The 19,452-nt window shown below is 42.8% G+C and overlaps 1 protein-coding gene across 2 annotated transcripts in view; it reads right to left on the reverse strand.

Moving 5' to 3' along the window:
* LOC106561986 (protein BEAN1) overlaps positions 1 to 19,452 on the reverse strand; it is a 57,294-nt gene extending 37,842 nt beyond the window's left edge. Inside the window, exons 1-3 of one of the 2 annotated variants that reach the window (XM_014126492.3) lie at positions 18,947 to 19,452; positions 17,571 to 17,645; positions 16,325 to 16,453 (exon numbers count right to left, since the gene is read on the reverse strand). In XM_014126492.3, the coding sequence (XP_013981967.1) occupies positions 16,325 to 16,453; positions 17,571 to 17,645; positions 18,947 to 18,974 (232 nt within the window). In that variant the 5' untranslated portion in view covers positions 18,975 to 19,452. Of the gene's footprint in view, positions 1 to 16,324; positions 16,454 to 17,570; positions 17,647 to 18,946 lie in introns of those variants that run through there. The other variant, XM_014126494.3, reaches the window with a different exon arrangement.

Here is a 19,452-nt window from a genome sequence, read left to right on the forward strand (position 1 = left end):
TGGAGAGAGAGTGGGAGAAGAAAACCGAGCGAGGGCATCTTTCCTGGCACATTATTCCGGTTAGACAGAGGAACTCAAGAGGCTTTACTCTCAGGAGATGCTAGAAAAAAAGAGGAGTTGAACAGCATCGCCGCTAGGAGCGTAATACAAAACAGCGGGGTACGAACCGAACAATATTAAAATGACACACAACCAGCATCTCTATCTCTCTCAGAGGAGAGATCGGGATAACACAAACAAACAAGTCTCTGAAAATCTTATGAAGTTCATTATTTTCTCAAATGACAGATTTAAGATATAATAACCACAGCGTAAATTCCGTGGGGATTTAAAAAAAATGTTTTAACACAGAAGACGAACCACAGCTAATTAACACATCTTCAGCACCAACCCAAGCAGGTGCTGATCATGTTTAACACACGGCACGTGGAAGTGTTTTGCAGATTCTTTTGTCAATTCTTCACAGGCCAATTCACACTTCACCGAGTAGCTCTTTCAACATATCTATCACATATCGCGTTGGAATGTACAACCTTGTGAGAAAAAGTCCAATGCGGTTCCTCGTCTTCAATACGTCGACGCTGAGCTGATTCGGTGGGACATGACGAACATACAGTACAGTAACAACAGCGGAAGTTATTCAGTACACACGGCACGTTCCCGTATGACCTCAATACAAGATAATCACGCTTAGGCCCATGTTGTCCTGACATGTACGGTACACACCAAGGCCACATCCTGTGCATCAATTGGCCGTGTGCTTGCCTACCCATGTGAAACCTTACTGGATCTAAGGTGACTATTATGATACTGATAGATGATGACAGGGTCTGCTTTAAATAAGTCTATAGACTCTATATAAGCTAGAGGGAGCACAACATTGAGACATCAGCCTGACGCAAAGAGAATGTCTGGATGTCTTATGGTAACTGTACTGAAGATGACTGCGCTATGAATATATATAAGGGGCATCCACCACTGAGTACATTGTGCAGGTGAGGAGATGATGAAGGCTGTTGCGTTTGCATGTGTATTACCCAGTATGAGAGGTACACGGTTATGTGGATAGCCCTATAAGGACTCCTCCCTGCATTCAATGATAACAGGCCTCCCTGACGTTGTGGGCATTCTCTCAACGTGACGAGGAAAACAAATGTCCACCTTGCATGCGTCTAAAAGATTAACCCATTGTATGCCAGAGAAGAGCAGAGATATTTTGCAGATGGCTGATTTCTGCTCTGACCTCAAGGATATCTATATTAATTTATTTAAATTCTGAAATATTACAATATTAAAAAGAAGAAAAGATCTAGCTCTACATCCACCTCTAACAATATGTATTGGTTTTACGAATGAAAAGGACTATGAGAGTGTTCTTGATTTACTTGGATTCAATATTAGATTTCCTTATTATAAATCAGCAATCCATCAAAGACTTCAATAACAACAAAATCCCAACTTCATCTCCAAAGATGAAGGTATCCCCTGAGCAGGACATAAACAAGTCTGCTACTGGAAGACAGGCTGATATCCCAGGCCAGAACACTGACTACCACTAGATGGCAGTTCCATGTCTTACGTCATGCAAGCCTTCATACCTCCTACAAGCAACACAGGATCCACCATGGGACTCCCATTCACACAGAATTATCACTTGCATTAATAGGTGACACAACTCTTTGCTTATTTTCCTGAGTGTGTCCCGTGTGGCACAGGTAGGTTTGCAAAGATAGTGGTAGTTTACCAAAGCTACCAGAATCGTCAATAATTTCGGTAATTAACAGAAAATCTATGACAATCTATCGTGACTTTGGCAATTTATACTTCAATAACTTAAAAAAATGTATTCATATATAGTAAAAAAAAATATTAAATGCATATCGTCCATGAGTTTCTAGCAGCTTGAACGAATGGTTCCGTGTGGCTCAGTGGGTAGAGCATGGTGTTTGCAATGCCAGGATTGTGGGTTCAATTCCCACGGGGGACCAGTACGGAGAAAAAAAATGCATGAAATGTATGCATTCACTACTGTAAGTCGCTCTGGATAAGAGCGTCTGCTAAAATGTAAATGTTCAAGAGAAAATAGCTTAACCAATGAAAAAAGAATCTGATCAACAATAGAGTTATTTCAATTAACTATGAAACTCTTCCAACAATTGACACAACTGCCACCAGTTTGAAGGCAAAATAGTGACAACAAACTGACATTGTAGTGTAAAAAAATATAAAGGATATTTCATGCTGAAAACCTCATATTAAACACCAGTGATATTCACTAACTTGACGGTATATATTTAGGAAAATGTTTTACAGCTCTGTCAGTCAATAAAAAAAATCTACTTAATTATTTCATACATTTTACATGTGATAAGGTCACACAGAGGGCCAGAGATCATTACAGACACCTGTACAAATCGGAAGTACCCAAAAGGGCCACTGAAGTCTTGCGATAGATTACACAAAATCCTTGAAAGATACCACAATTCTGGTAGTTTACTGGTAAACTTTGAAAGTTTGCAGTAATATACCTTCCCTTTGTAACCCTAAGTACGGGGATAACAGAAGCGACAGGCAGGGACACATCCACAATTCCCTCTTCTATTAACAAGAAAACATGTCAGATGTCCACAGCGCTTACCAAAAGACTGCAACATATGAGAAGAAGGGGAGAAAAAAAGAGGCAAATAAAGAAGAGTGAGAGAAGAGGAGAGGACTGTGGAGGGGACGAGTGAAAGGATTGCCCTGTCTCTGCCGGGTGACAGCTTTTCTCCTCTGAGCACAAACGTGTTCCTTCAATGCCATGAGGGGGTGAGGGGAAGTCTTATGAAGACAGACACTGGGAAGAAATGGCCCTGTATGACGAATCTGGGGGATGGACAGCACTGTGTGGAAAAGCACCATAGGCTTTTAGAAATGCTTTTCCCCGCAATCCATTCTTCTAACGTAAGGTAGAGCCTGCTTCATTGAGCAGAAATCGATCATAGTCACACTACACAGAACACACATTGTAGTGAGTAGCTCGCGCTTCAAAAAGCCAACATGTAGTCTACTTACAAAACAACCAATAGTAAAGGGAGTGCCACTGGTACACCTTGGAAGTGTTGCTAAGTGGCACCAGGGATAATTGGAAACACAATACAGGTGTACTGGTAACATTCCATGCCCTTTTTGAAAAGTACAAACTAGACCAAAGACATAGCAGTTCACTCATGGTGCATTTCCATAAAGGATTTTACTCCAGTGTTTTACCCAAAAGGCTCAGACTTTTCTGTTTCCATCTATGTGGGCCGGCACTTGTGTCTCACTGGGCCATGGCTCCGGCGGACTTGCTCTCACTTGGGGCCAAAGCCAGGCCACTGGTACTTTTCAGCTGGCGTTTACTTAACAATGACAAACTGTGAACTTTAACATCTTCTCAGAAAGCAACTGTTTAGATGATGCAGAGGTTGTTGATTCTGCTCTTCACAAGTCCTACTGTCAGCCGTAGCTATGGAAACACATTATCCCTAGTTTAACATAATATGGCTGGTATTTCCAGGGACCTCATGATACGATATTATCGCGATACTTAAGTGATGATACGATGTATATTGCGATTCGATACTATGATTTTATTGCGATTCGATGTTCCAAACATATTGCTCACCATATGTCTGCTGCAGATGGACGAGGGAGAGACTTGGGAAAAGAAGTTTTGATCAGTCATGGAGTGTTGATAACAAATTGGCTCCCTATTCAAAAAGAAGATGAAGAACAAGCTTTGAAGGACAAATACTAGAGTTTTGGTGCAGCCAACTAGCGCAAAAATAATATTGCAATATTGTCAAAGCGATACATCTTCAAAAAGAATATCTCCAAACATGTAACTGTACCAATTCTTTTCCCCCCCATCACTATAACATAAGGGTGTATGACTAGTGTAACTCTGGTGTTACAGTCGAAAGCGGCATCATGGATGCTTCTCCCCACAAAGTGTTTTTCTTCAGGATGTGGTTCTGCTGATGACAAAGGAAGGGCTGTACATGTAGTACTGCCTCTGTCTCTCTGGTCTGTTTGTGAGTTATCTGCAGCAGATCAGTTTAGTCGGCAGGCGCTAAGTAGAGCGGCTTCCGGTTGTATTGAGCAAACGTCAGGTCTCATTCCGGGCCCTTGGCTGAGGTAGTCATTAAGCAGTCATGTCAAATCACCGGTGGAGTGAGGGAGGATGTCCGGAGCCTCTCGCTCCTCTACCACTCACCTACTGCCAAACCAGGTAGCCAGGAGGTGGGTATGATACTCACACAGGGGCTCATGGGTAATTTATGAGCAGGGCACTGCCGGCTTTGACATATGAAAGCAGGAATTCAGGAGCCTGTTAGAGCTGAGGCTCACACTGGAGGTGTTTGCTGATACCTGAACTGACACAGCAGTTTGGGGTGTGTCTGATATGATCACTCTTTTCTACTAGGTGGAATCACACACATGTTCCCAAACTCCTGGACATATAACACCCTCCATACTGTGCTCTTCTCAATTTACATCAACAACATAGCTCCGGAAGTAGGAAACTCTCTCATCCATTTATATGCAGATGATACAGTCTTATAGTCAGCTGGCCCCTCCCTGGATTTTGTGTTAAAACGCTCTACAACAAAGCTTTCTTAGTGTCCAACAAGCTTTCTCTACCCTTAACCTTGTTCTTAACACCTCCAAAACAAAGGTAATGTGGTTTGGTAAGAAGAATGACCCTCTCCCCACTGGTGTGATTACTACCTCTGAGGGTTTAGAGCTTGTGGTAGTCACCTCATACAAGTACTTGGGAGTATGGCAAGACGGTACACTGTCCTTCTCTCAGCAAATATCAAAGCTGCAGGCTAAGGATACATGTAGACTTGGTTTCCTCTATTGTAATCGGCCCTCCTTCACCCCAGCTGCCAAACTAACCCTGATTCAGATGACCATCCTACCCATGCTAGATTACGGAGACATAATTTATAGATCAGCAGGTAAGGGTGCTCTCGAGCGGCTAGATGTTCTTTACCATTTGGCCAACAGATTTGCCACCAATGCACCTTATAGGACACATCACTGCACTCTATACTCCTCTGTAAACCGGTCATCTCTGTATACCCGTCGCAAGACCCATTGGTTATGCTTATTTCTAAAACCCTCTTAGGCCTCACTCCCCCTATCTGAGATTCCTAATACAGCCCTCATCCTCCACATACAACACCCGTTCTGCCAGTCACATTCTGTTAAAGGTCCCCAAAGCACACACATCCCTGCGTCGCTGCTCTTTTCAGTTCGCTGCAGCTAGCGACTGGAACGAGCTGCAAAAACACTCAAACTGGACAGTTTATCTCTTATCTCTTCATTCAAAGACTCAATCATGAACACTCTTACTGACAGTCGTGGCTGCTTTGCGTGATGTATTGTTGTCTCTACCTTCTTGCCCTTGTACTGTTGTCTGTGTCCAATAATGTTTGTACCATGTTTTGTGCTGCTTCCATGTTGTCCTGCTGCCATGTTGTGTTGCTACAATGCTGTGTTGTCATGTTATTGTATTAGGTCTCTCTTTATGTAGTGTTGTGGTGTCTCTCTTGTTGTGATGTGTGTTTTGTCCTATATTTTTATTTTTAATCCCAGCCCCTGTCCCCGCAGGAGGCCGTTTGCCTTTTGGTAGCCCGTCATTGTAAATAATAATTTGTTCTTAACTGACTTGCCTAGTTAAATAAAGGTTAAATTCTTATTACCAGACACTGTATCTACAGCGGAAAGCACACTCACAGTTCAGTTCACAAAAGCACACTAACTCTCATATTCACATACAGATGTTGGATCTTAATTTGACCAGTTTCGTCACAGGAGTAAAATAATCCTGCAGGAGGATTTGATTATTCTCAAAAAAGTAAAACATTCTAACATTCTATTTTCATAGGCTACAATTGGGTATAGTTTAGGTGCAGCCTACACCTGCATTTCAGGTACACTTCTATGTCGTAGACCAATATCTATCTTGTGTTATTAGTAAGCTACACTGAACAAAAATATAAACGCAACATGTAAAGTGTTGGTCGCATGTTTCATGAGCTGAAATAAAAGACACCAGAAATGTTCCATATGCACAAAAAGCTTATTTCGCTCAAATTCTGTGCACACATTTGTTTGCGTCCCTGTTAGTGAGCATTTCTCTTTTGTCAAGATAATCCATCCATCTGTCAGGTGTAGCATATCAAGAACCTGATTAAACAGCATAATCATTACACAGGTGCACCTTGTGCTGGGGACAATAAAAGGCCACTCTAAAATGTGCAGTTTTGTCATACAACATAATGCCATAGATGTCTGAAGTTTTGAGGGAGCATACAATTGGCATACTGACTGCAAGAATGTCCACCAGAGATGTTGTCAGAGAATTTAATGTTAATTTCTCTACAATAAGCCGCCTCCAAACTTCGTTTTAGAGAATTTGACAGTACGTTCAACCGGCCTCGCAACCGCAGACCACGTGTATGGTGTCATTTGGGCGAGCAGTTTGCTTATGTCAACGTTGTGAACAGAGTGCCCTATGGTGGCGGTGGGGTTATGGTATGGGAAGGCATAAGTTACGGACAGCGAATACAATTAAATTTTATCAATGGCAATATGAATGCACAGAGATACCTTGACGAGGCCCATTGTTGTGCCATTCATCCGCCAACATCACCTCATGTTTCAGCATGATAATGCACGGCCCCATGTCACAAGGATCTGTACACAATTCCTGGAAGCTGAAAATGTCCCAGTTCTTCCATGGCCTGCATACTCATCAGACATGGCACCCATTGAGCATGTTTGGGATGCTCTGGATCGACATGTACGAGAGCGCATTCCAGATCCCGCCAATATCCAGCAACTTCACAGAGCTATTGAAGAGGAATGGGACAACATTCTGGTTACACCAGATACTGACTGGTTTTCTGATCCACGACCCTAACTTATTTTTAAGGCATCTGTGAACAACAGATGCATATCTGTATTCCCAGCCATGTGAAATCCATAGATTAGGGCCTAATGAATATATTTCAGTTGACTGATTTCCATATATGAGCAGTGAAATCTTTGAAATTGTTGCGTTTATACTTTTGTTCAGAATATATAAAACTACGGTTGTTGATGCATATGGCTGAATTTCAGATACATTTTAGTACATTTGAATGTCGTAGTAGCAGGACCTACAGTAGTAGGGCATTTATTCTGTCTGGTGCGTTTGAGTGAGTGAGAAAGAAAGGGAACTGCTGGTTTTCTGTGAATATATTTATCATGAGGCTTATTTGAATTTGAAGGAAAATACTCAGCCACAACAGAGTGATCAAATGAAGATACTATATCTGTACTACACCTGTTTATACATACTACAGTAAGAACATACCACACATATTAGCCAAGCCATGCCAGGCCCATATAACAGCTTCTGTGTGTGATAATATCTTAGAATTTCACTAGTTGCCTGCATGTTACTAGTGGGTGGTAAGAAGTCATTCTCACACCCTGTGGTAGACAGACTCTGTTGGTTGGCTGGTTGATGGATGGGTTATAATGGATCTGATAGTCGCAGTGATGTTCCCTCCTTTCACATTCAGTGTTGAAAGGAGCCTCCAGGGCTGAGATGCCACTGTTGCTCCCTGACTGTGACTTGGGATGGGACTGCTGTTTTCTGGGCAGTCTGTCAGCCATGCAGCCATCTCCACAGCAACCCTCCCAAATCAATTTCGCATGAGACTGATTCAGCGGCTCAAGGTCATCCTGCAGCACAGCCATCAGAATCAGGCTGGAGTCTGGATGACACGACAGCTGCTGACCAGGCCGGGGCACACTGTGACTGTACCGAGCAACAGCTCCACGGGGACAAATACTAAGAACACACACTCCCCCACGCTCTCTCTCTCTTTCTCCCTCTCCCTATCCCCCTCCTTCACACTCTCTTCCTCATCTCTCTCCCTCCCCATCTCTCTCTCTCTCTTTCTCCCCCCTCTTTTATCTCTCTCTCTCTCTCTATTTCTAATATTTCTCTTGCTCACACACAAATTCAACCAAATAGGACCCACAGACAAATGAACAGTACACAAAAACAGAGCTATGAAGAAAGAGGAACAAACCCACGTGTACCCAGCTCTCTTATCGTCAACCCCTTGATTCAATGTGACAAGGACAGCCAACCACAGTGTGCTTTATGTTTTACACAATACATGGTGTGACCCATTTCCTGCCTACTGCATGGTCTTGGCTGTTTGTCTGGCTGTAAGACAAATAATCAGAGATCTGATTCTAAAACCCAGAGGCTGGTGTAAAAAAGAGAGCAAGCCGTCCACAGAACAGCAAAAAACCCAATAGACATCAGTCTCTTCCACAACGGACCTGTCACACCTTCAATCACGATGAGATCCCAAGCACAGGAGCCCGGTGGCACCTTAATTGAGTAGGATGGGTGGAAAGGAATTGCTGGAAGAGATGGCTGGAAGGGATGGCTGGAAGGGATGGCTGGAAAGGAATCAATGGCATGGTATTGAACACATCAAACACATGGTTTCCATTACATTCACTTCATTCCAGTCATTATTATGAGCCGTCCTCCCCTCAGCAGCCTCCTGTGATCCCAACTGATATGCATGAATGAGATAGATAGCAGTGGCCCCTATTTTGCAAAGACACATGAACTATTCAGTTTATTCTATTGAAAGAGTTCATTGAGATTACAAGTGATACAAAACAATAACATCTGGATGTTACAATACATGAACTGTATCTGTCTCAGAGTTGCTACCTAATACTGCATCTGGGCACAATGCCTTTTATCAGACAGTGTTACTATCGCAGCCTCCTTCACAGCATAACACCGCCACAATATTATACATGAAGGGAAGTTGGATATGATTGGATGTGGGTCACAGAGCCGTGGAGGGGGAATGAATATCTGGGTCAAACTGGATCATAGAGGCTTAAGTCTCTGTGCATTCTGGTTCACCTATTAATAAACCACAGAAGGGACGGCACAGATAATCATTATTATACCGGAGTTCTTCCACATCCAACCGTACTCATTTACCAGGAGGTTTGTTGTTGCTGTTGTTGTGTATTTTGCGCGTGCGTGCATGTGTATGATGTCGTGGCATCACCATAGTTCACTATTCTAGATCCATTAACCCAATCCCATCCTTCATCATCACTGCAACAGAATTAGAGTCAGAGGAATTAGGTTTTGCATATTTCACATTAAATACATGATGAATCCTAAAATAGATATTTTTGCTCATCTGCCTGGCAGCAGTTTGAAATTACTCAAAATCCCTACCCCATTTCTGCTGGACTGGACACTTTTCAGAAAAGTGGTGTTTGATAAGGGGAAAATCCCCCTTAACAGACAATACGTTTTTGAGCACTGAGACATGGAAACAGTAGAGCCCAGTAGATCTGCCAATGATTCACCAATCTAGACTCTAACGGTGTGGAAAATAAAGCGTCTGACCATTCCCTTGAGGCTGCCATGGTGAAAACAAGAAAATTAAATGTGATTAGTTTATCTCCCGTTGAGGTGGAAGTGTGACAGTGCTCCTATCCCAGAAGTCCAGACACCATCAGCCTAAAGAGGATTAATGGGGTTAGGTACGAATGAGTCATTTCCTGTACTAATCGAGGGCCAAACCTGTCTGGGACTGTCTGTCCCTCTTGCCACAGTAACAGCACAGGACAGGCAGCATGAAACAACAGCTACAGGAAATGATTCTAACTCAAAGTAGAGGAAGACCTAGGTCATATCATAAAATAGAAGACTTCAATTCAGAACAAATTGTTATCATTATAAGTGGGTTATCTAACAGTGGCAGGTACTGGCTCACCAAAACACTGCCACCAGGGAAGAACTTGCAGAATGAAAGTTGATACCTTTTGATTCTATTAATTCAATAGAAGATTACGAGATCAAATCATTGACTTGCTGTGCCTCCCTCCAGCGTGCCTGGCTTTACAAGAACAAGGAGATATTGAAGAAGAAGAAAATGCACTGTCCTCTTGAGTTTGGTTAGCCTCTGACTTTATTTCCATTCATATTGTGGATTATTCAGCCTCTGTGGATTCAGGCAAAGGAAGTTGCTTCACTCAAAGCTGTTGTGGAAACTGTCAGGAAGATATGAAATGGTGAAAAGTGCATAAGTCTGTCAAAAGTGATGTCAGCTACGCCATAATTGGCCTAGACTTTGAGGTGTCTGAGAGCACAGGCATCCTGTCCTTATCCAGGCTCTGCCAGAGGCTCCAGCCGGTGGGAAACTTCATACGGAGATCCTTCTGAGGGGGATCCGTGGAAAGACAAATTAGACAACCGAACCCCGAAAGGGAGTGAGTGAATAATTGAGCTACACTCATTCTGGATCAAACCAGTTTGGATTGCCCGTGGCGGCCAGCCAGCTACACTTCTACAGAGTTCCTCAGGGGACCAGGTTTACTGTGATGCCATGCTAGAGACAGAGCGGGCAGGGCGGGGGACAGGTTTTGGTTATCATGATTATCCATGTGATTCAAGTGAGCTCTGAAGAACAGTTGATTACTCCAGGTACACAAAGGCCCCTTTGAAAGGCTTTCACAGAGTGAAGGACCTCCAATGCTAGTGCTCAAGGTCATACGACGTTCAACATTGCATTAGTCCATTAGATACAACATGGCTTCTTGATTAGGACTACAGCATCTTTTAAATTCACTGTTATTAAAGTCTGTGTGTATAGTCAGCTTTTACCCAGCGTCCTAAAACACCGTCAAGGTCAGTAAGCAGCCCATGACTTCACTGCACTTTATCCCTCTAAGATAATTAGACACTTTGGGAGGAGGGGGGGCCATTTAAAGAGAGCTCTCCCCATATCATTTAACCCAGATTAGAGGAGTACCGGGGATAAACCTGCATGTATGGGCCATGGCTGCTACACCTCCCAAACAAACAGAGGGTACGAGGCCCGGCCCTGCATTATCCAGACCTCTGAGGTTTAGTGGGTGAGGAGGGCCAATAGCAGGGCCCATTTCAGCGGGATTTGGCTGCTTTGATCCCACTCTCACTGTCACGGCTGGCACACTGAGCCCACGGGATGAGGCCACAGTGCAGCCTCTTAATCTGGTTATAGCGGCTCCAATAACCCCTGCTTCTAGTTGATGTAATAACCCCCGATCCCTCCTACTGTATCTGTCCTGACTTCTCAACTGGCGGGGAGACAGATGTCCATACCTAACATACTGTACACTACAGGCCTTCATCTGAAACCCTGGGGAACTTAAAACATACAGGGGTGACACAATACAAGGGTAACTTATAAGCTGGGCCCTAAGGTACAGCTGGGTATAGGGAGAAGCATGCTTGCCACAGAGCACTACTGACCTTTGCGTATTGTATCCACAGCTGTGAATTGGGTATGGCATGTGTAAGCACATTTCCTGCTTTGAGAAATCCCATTGCTTTTGCAATGTGTGGAGGAACGTATGCTTGGGGTGTTAAGTCCAGAACACAATAAACCTTCCTCATGTATCTTCTGCCGACAGTGTTCTGGAGCCATTTTCCAGGCATCGTGCACACAGACACATTCATTCTCATCATGTCTCATCATGCTTCGACCGAAATTTCCGACATATTGGATTGGAGTTGTGAAGCTAAGTTAATGGAACCATTTGCTGTAAATGGTGAACAGAGGGATCAATAGACTAAGGAATAGACAAAGTGATAGATTAAAGGAATATGTCTAAAGCAATTCATGTGGATAAAGGCACTCATGAAGCACCAATTATCTCCATCCTCCTCATGTCTCACTCACTCCACCCCACAGCAGTTTGCCATTGCAATTATTAGATGCTATTAAGAAAGCTTGGCCACTAATTACAAAGCTTTTCTTCCAAAAGGCACAGGGAGAATTCACCTGACATCTGCCACCACTATCTGGCCACCTGCAACGCTTTTAATAGTTTTTTTTTTCTACTGTGACAAGGGAACTGAAGCGGAACCATCTTGGTATTTTATCCCCAGCCTCCATATTCTAAAATCTCACACATCCTAATATGCATTTAGATGGTCATACTTGGACCAAGTGAAAATGCAAAAAAAAAATTGCAAATGCGCTAATTTCTGATGGATAAGGAAAGGATCATGGGTACCACTGTACTCGTAGATCATGTGCACTGAACTGGAACAGACCGTTTAAATTCCGGTCCCATTTTTTTACTGACAGGTGCTTTTTTCTGACGACATGATTCGCTAGGAGTAAACAATCATACTCATTAAGATGCAATAGGATTGGCTCTTTGATGAAAAGACAAAAAGGAAATACACTGAGTATACCAAATATTAGGAACCCCCCATTCTTGATACACATGTGAAACTGTTGAGCATGAAAAACCCAGCAGCGTTGCAGTTCTTGACACAAACCGGAGCACCTGGCACCTACTACAGTACCCCGTTCAAAGGCACTTAAATTTTTTGTTTTTCCAATTCACCCTCTGAATGGCACACCACAATCCATGTCTCAACTGTGTTAATTCTTAAAAATCCTTCTTTAACCTGTCTCCTCCCCTTCATCTACACTGATTGAAGTGGATATAACAAGTGACATCAATAAGGGATCTTAGATTTCACCTGGATTCACCTGGTCAGTCTATGTCAAGGAAAGAGCAGGTGTTCTTAATATTTTGTATACTCAGTGTACTGTATATCATTGAATACATTCTGACGTTCAGATGTTTAAGTGTTTAAGGAGAGAACAACTAAAGTGGCCATAGATCTCCCTGTCAAATATTAAGTCACCAAAATAAGGTTTGGAAAGACGACATGCCTCAACTTTTGTCTGTGAAAAGGCTTCATTTTACATTTACATTTTACATTTTAGTCATTTAGCAGACGCTCTTATCCAGAGCGACTTACAGTAGTGAATGCATACATTTCATACATGTTTTTTTTTCTGTGCTTTTTCTGTGCTTTTTCTGTGCTTCATAATAGCTGTTGCTAAAATGTATATTTACATAGCATTACATACTGTGGGCAAACCCATTGTAGGTATGATATGATTGGTGTGATTGCACGTTGAAGTTTGGGTGATGTACATTGACATTTACATGCATTGGATTTCCAAACAAACTCAAACTGATTGTGTTAAAACCTTCCCTCGCCATAGAATCATCATCCCAGTTTGCACATCTCTGAAATTGTACAAGTTGCAAACAGGTATTCACACACAAACAAATGACAGTACACACAGACCAGATAACACAGATTACACGATCTGGTGTTTTCGTGGCGTAGAGGAGCGCCGGTTGTTGTGGATGTTGAGGAACGGTACATTACACAGTGGTGATGGATGTGGTCTGGGGAGTGCATCCTGTCTGGGGATTACAGCCTGTCTGTTCCTGTATTACCCTACTCTGACAGACAGCCAGCAGGGCATGAGTAGGGCCACAGCAGGACCACTCCAGGGGATCCAGAGCCACCGTCACAGTCCCTAGGTCTGCGTTGGCAGCGGTGAGGAGAAGGTCAAATCGGGAGAGGGGCATGATGACAAAGTGGCAGCATTAGTCAGCCACTTGCTGCTCTTTACATTATTTATTTACCCACTCAGCAGATGCCCTGATCCACCGGGAGATGGACAGATTTACATATCATCCACTCCTACAGCTGGATATTTAGACAAACAATTTGGGCTAAGTGTCCTTTTCAAGGATAGAGCGCCGATGTCCCATCTGTAGCCTTTATCCTTCGGCGAGCTGTCCTTCAGTGAAGCCCCGTTCTCAATCAGAACGATGAAACAAAACACCACCTTAATACAGTGTCGCTGCCACACTAGTATGGGGTGACGATATTTCTTGGAAGTGAATTACTATGACAAAGATTAATACAAGACCAAAGTGAAGAGGATAGCGCTGTATCCATGAAAACCACTCTACTATTTAATTTGACATGGGAGCACAGAGCCAGTGCCTCCATTTGAGAGCTGAAGCCGATATCTGCACTGTGACCAATGGAAGGTTAACAGGAGATTCAGGATGTTGGAGGTTATCTATTCACTGCAAACAGTGCAAATAGTATGCTTGGGCATACAGTATGAAGCAGGTAATATCTGAATTAATACATTATTCAATTAATACACACATATTTTATCAAGATGAGAGGATCCATCAATTGAATGTATTTAAATGTAAAAGTATATCAAATTGTAATATTAACACGTGTATTATATTATAGGTCCTCAAAAGGAAAGGCATTAGGAAATAAAGATCGCTTAGATAACATCTGCTATCACGACATTCAGATTACAAAGACATTTTTAACATGGCAAATTCATTTCTCGAAGACATTCTCAGTGATCTGTTTGTGGACAGTGAGGTTCTACACCTAACACTGAGGTACTGAAATAGTAGCAACTCACTTGGCCAGCCACATGTTGATGGGTGATCCCCCAACAAAATATCAAAGAAAGTCTTCAGCTACAGAGTCAACATAAAGGACTGTGCTGGGCATAGTGGCACGTCCATAGAGGTACCTAAAAAGATCCTGCCTTTCCATTCTCTTTATCTATTTATTTTCTCTTATTCATTTTTTACAGCTTGGCCGAGAGCGGAGAGTCCGTCCACCGAAAGTCATTCCACAGCCTAGGGGGCTGGTGACATTTCAGGTGTGAGGGGGGTATGAGCTGTGAATTATAGATTAGAGGGAGAGAAGGGATTGGTGAGTTTTACTTTGAGAGGAGCTATGATTGGCAGAGCAGCCACCAAGCCTGTATAGGTTTAGCCACCCTTCATCACTGGGAAAACTCCCATTACAGCTTAGTTTATGAATACCAACACAAAAGTCTGTGTGCAGTCTAAACATGTGAAATACTTTGAAAAGAGTTTAAACATTTCCTCTCATCTTGATATTACTTCATTCAGATTTCAATGGTTATGTATGTAGAATACGGATGCCATAAAATCACACAAGGGACAGCTTTAACGGGGTACAAATTTCCTCCCTGATCCCAGCCCTCTCCCAATAGTCAGTCAGGAGATAGATATTGTGGCTGGTGGAGGAGCCCTCTGTGGCTCGTTAGAGCTCTTCTGAAGAGTGCCAGGGACCACATGACGTACCGAGGTTCCACTGACTGACTGCAGCCGTTTGTGGGCACAATTTTCTCTCTCTGCAAACAGTTTAGCGAAAGGTCAGGCTGCATTAGCGGCGGGTGTAAACACACCGTGGCCGAGGGGACAAGCTGTTCACTGGAAAGGTACTTATAAAGGACCGAGGCTACCTAGCAGCCGATAGATCATATATCAGAGATGGAGGTGTTATATAAAAGGCAAAACGGCACAGTCTTTCCCTGAGGCACATTTTTAACACAATAAGGCGACACGTGGTCACTACTGACGTACAAACCATGTTTGTGTCAATGAAAAAAAAGACCCTGATTAAAAATCAACCAGGCAGAGAGGTAACTGGTTTTTTCACCGGCAGTTTGTGCCTCCAAGCCATGTTTTAGGACTGGAACATCACATTTTGAGGATGGATGACAACCCGTGTTCGCAATATCAATTTCTTTATCCGTTTATTTTTTAGCAGGAAATTTTTTTTGGGTGTCATTTTGACAGCATGGCATGTCTATTCCCATAACGCTGAACGTTCAGTGATATAATGAAGTCATGTCAATCAACACTACTAATGCTAACGGCTACCACTTTGGAAAGTCACCATAGATTTAAGACACCTTAGGTCGTTATTTAAGTGGTTCAGTTCTCTGCATATTGGCTCTGGGGGTCTGCATTTCTGTCAGGTAAACTGATCATCTGAAGAGTGCCAGAGGGAGCTTACAACTACACTATTTAATCAACTAAAGACAGAAACAGATGTTCTCAATCACATCCCAGACATATATTGCCATGGTTATTATTGTTTCTCTAAAAAGAAGAGTTACATGTTCTTAGTCATTATACATATATTACAAACTGGGTGGTTCGAGCCCTGAATGCTGATTGTCTGAAAGCTGTGGTATATCAGACCGTATACCACGGGTACGACAAAACATTTATTTTGACTGTTCTAATTATGTTGGTAACCAGTTTATAATAGCAATAAGGCACCTCAGGGGTTTGTGGTATATCCCAATATGCGACGGCTAAGGGATGTTCTTCGGCACGACGCGATGTGGAGTGCCTGGATTCAGCCCTTAGCCGTGGTATACTGGCCGTATACCATACCCCCTCAGGCCGTATTGCTTAAATATTGTGTGGATAATCAGTCTAGTATACACCATGACAAGAACAACTAAGACAATTAATATGAAAATGTGCAGTAAACATGCAAGGATGTGTCCCTTACCTGAGCAGATTAATTTCATCAACATGTACTCCCTTCCGCAGTCCTTCTTATAGTAACATTTCAGCCGGTTAATGAGGCAGGTGCCGAACTTGAGCTTCTCTCTTCTGCACAGAAGGGCGATGTCCTCATCTGCAAGGGCAGGCAGAAGGGAGGGAGATTGTGAGGGGGGAGAAGGAGACAGAGAGAGAGAGAGAGAGAGAGAGGGAGGAGAGTGATGTGAGTGACAGGCTCCCTGTTGTTTATAAAGCCTGAGGCACATGCATGTGTGTACGTGTGCAGATTTGTGTGTGGTGTGCAGCCAAGGGGCCACCCACGCTGCCCTGTGTTCATTAGTCAATCCGGTACATGACCACAGGGTCTGAGTGTTCCGATCAATCCCAGGACCCCTCTGCAAACAATATTAAAGGGATACTTTGGGATTTTGGCAATGAATCTATCTACTTCCCCAGAGTCAGATGATACTCGTGGATACCATTTCTATTGCTCTGCGTGCAGTTAACGCAATTGCTAACTAGAATTAGTGCAATGACTGGAAGTCTATGGGCATCTAGCAGATACCCATAGACTTCCAGTCATTGCGCTAATGCTAGTTAGCATTGCCTCACGAAATGACTTTAACTTTCTTCATTCTAGAAACAGAGGCATAAAAACGGTATCCACAAGTTAATCTGACTCTGGGGAAGTAGATAAATTGCCTCATTGTCAAAATCCCGAAGTATCCCGTTAAGGCGTCCGGAGACTGGATTTGTAACTAGGTGGAAATGATTACTTTTCTAGTTTAGAAAAAAATCCATATGTAAATGAATTAAGCACTATATTATACGTGTGTTATTACTTTGAGTATTGTGCACGTGTGTTTTTATATTCAAATTAGGCGAGTCATATATGAAGACGTTTACTCTGTGCACACTGGATGAAGGACGACTGCACTGCCTGCCATCACAAAGCCCTGTCATTGTGAATTAGGCTTCAAGTCCTGTTTAAAGCAGAGTATGTAATGTCATACTAACCAAAGGTGCATAGTGCTCTTACATAACGCTGCATCTTCCAGGCAGCAGCTAAAATCTCTTAGGATCTAGTACACTCCGTTCACGGACCATGAGTCCTGTATTATACATTAGGCACACCATACATTCATATACCCGCATCCATGTATGATATAACCTGTGCATTCCTTGTATAAGAAGCCAGAGTTAAGTACAGTACTGAGCATTGGAACATCATGTAAAACACAGAGAAAACTCACAGGCTTTGGAGTAGTTCCTGACAACTTCAATTGCGTTTGAGGTGCCACGGACAAGGGGAACGTGCAGTGCTAGAGCTGGAGAGGTACAGGGCAGGAGCGAAACAGAGAGAGAGGAAGCATTAATCTCATTTTGTAGTCCTGTCAACTTTGTTTTATGGTGACTGGGGTGTTATTCCCTCTTGGCTAGCTCTGACATCACATCATGCCTCTTTGGCATTTCTGCCCAGGCCCGATGAGGCTAATGCAGAGATTGGACAAGCCATGGCTTGGCTTGGTATTTCAGGTCCAAGGCAGAATGTGGGACTAGGCCAGACAGTAATAACATATGCATATTGGCTTTGGTCAACAGGCTGCCATGACCATTACCATCTGAGGCAAAACTACTGCAAGAGCTGACTGCAGATCAGATATTCGGACAGTCACGCCAGTTATCTCACAACATCAAAGCCCAAATTTTATGGTGATGTGACCGTATTATTGACAAGCTAAAATGTGAAGATCAAGATAAGACTTTAATATCCCCCACAGAAAAATCGATAGTTCTTTTTGCTCTGTGAGCTCCGTCTTTTTTGTATTTATCAAAGGCAGAAATGAAGTTGATTAGTTGTGTAACCAACCCGGTATCGGACAGTTTCTGGATACCCAGATCAATATGTAGAAAAAGAGCCTAAAAAGGAGGATGGGAATGAGGACAATCAATGGAATTGTAATAACTTATCATGAACATTATGTAACATAGTCAGTGGGTTGGCATCCTCTACAGCTACTAATAGAGCACTAGGATAGATACTTAGATTTGATATGAAACCAGATGGGCCTCTAAACTGGCTGTCCTACTGTACAGTAACATGGACATTTCAAATGCATATAGTCCCTTTAAATGGGACAAGTATAGTTCCACACAGAGCTCTGTCTCCATGTACTATGCCATATAGATTCTGGGGATGTTTGGAAGATAAATGCAATGCTCTCTAGCTAAATTCTACATACTCCTCAGGGGCAGGTGCATAGCACTTGGTGCCTGTATACACTATGCTCATCAATCTTGGGCTAGCCCTATTTGACAGCCCAATTTAGCCTATTTTGGGTCAGTCATCAATTCATGGCCTTCCTTGGACAAGAACCAACTCATAACGTAATAATGAGAAAGTATTAATGACTTCAATTATTTTTTGGGAAACATTCTATGAAAGCCCAAGCATGGTACATGGATGCCATGATCTCAATGGTGAAAACATTTTTAAAGGTGTACCCACAACACAACATAACTAAAAAAGCTAAACTGCTCAACCTGGAATAGTCTACGCAGATCACAGGTCAATAAACCAAAATTCAACAGTTTATCGGACAAGAGGACAGAGTGATAGAGTACGTACCCACCAACCGGTATAAAAATATCCCCATGTGATGCAGGTGTTTTCTTGTCCTTCGATTTCGGATAGCCTACCTACCCAATGCCCGCAGAAATATTACTCGTTTAATTCGAAGAAAACATCGTGGTTAAAAGGGTTACGATATCTTACGGTGCCACATTATATCTGGTGCGAAAACCCCCATAACACATTCCCTGGTCCAAATTCCAACTCAAACACGCGCGCTGCCGACCCGAGACATGGCCCACCTGGCCAAAATAGCAAGTATATCACTCATTAAACTTCCGTTAGCACAGTAGATACTAGATAATACTAGAGTTTTTCTAATATCCCTGGTGTAACCATCGAGCATGTAAACCAAATGCCTTCAAAAGCCGAAATCAAACATTCTGCAGCAAGGAGCGTCTTCTATGTCCCACCGTGGCTGCGAACGAGGTAGGTCGTTTGCAGCGCTCAGTTATCCAACATACAGTATTATAATGCCATATTTAATTTAGATGACAAGCGGC

This window comes from Salmo salar, chromosome 11 (assembly GCF_965601325.2).
Source record: "Salmo salar chromosome 11, fSalSal1, whole genome shotgun sequence".
NCBI classification, from domain to species: Eukaryota; Metazoa; Chordata; class Actinopteri; order Salmoniformes; family Salmonidae; genus Salmo; species Salmo salar.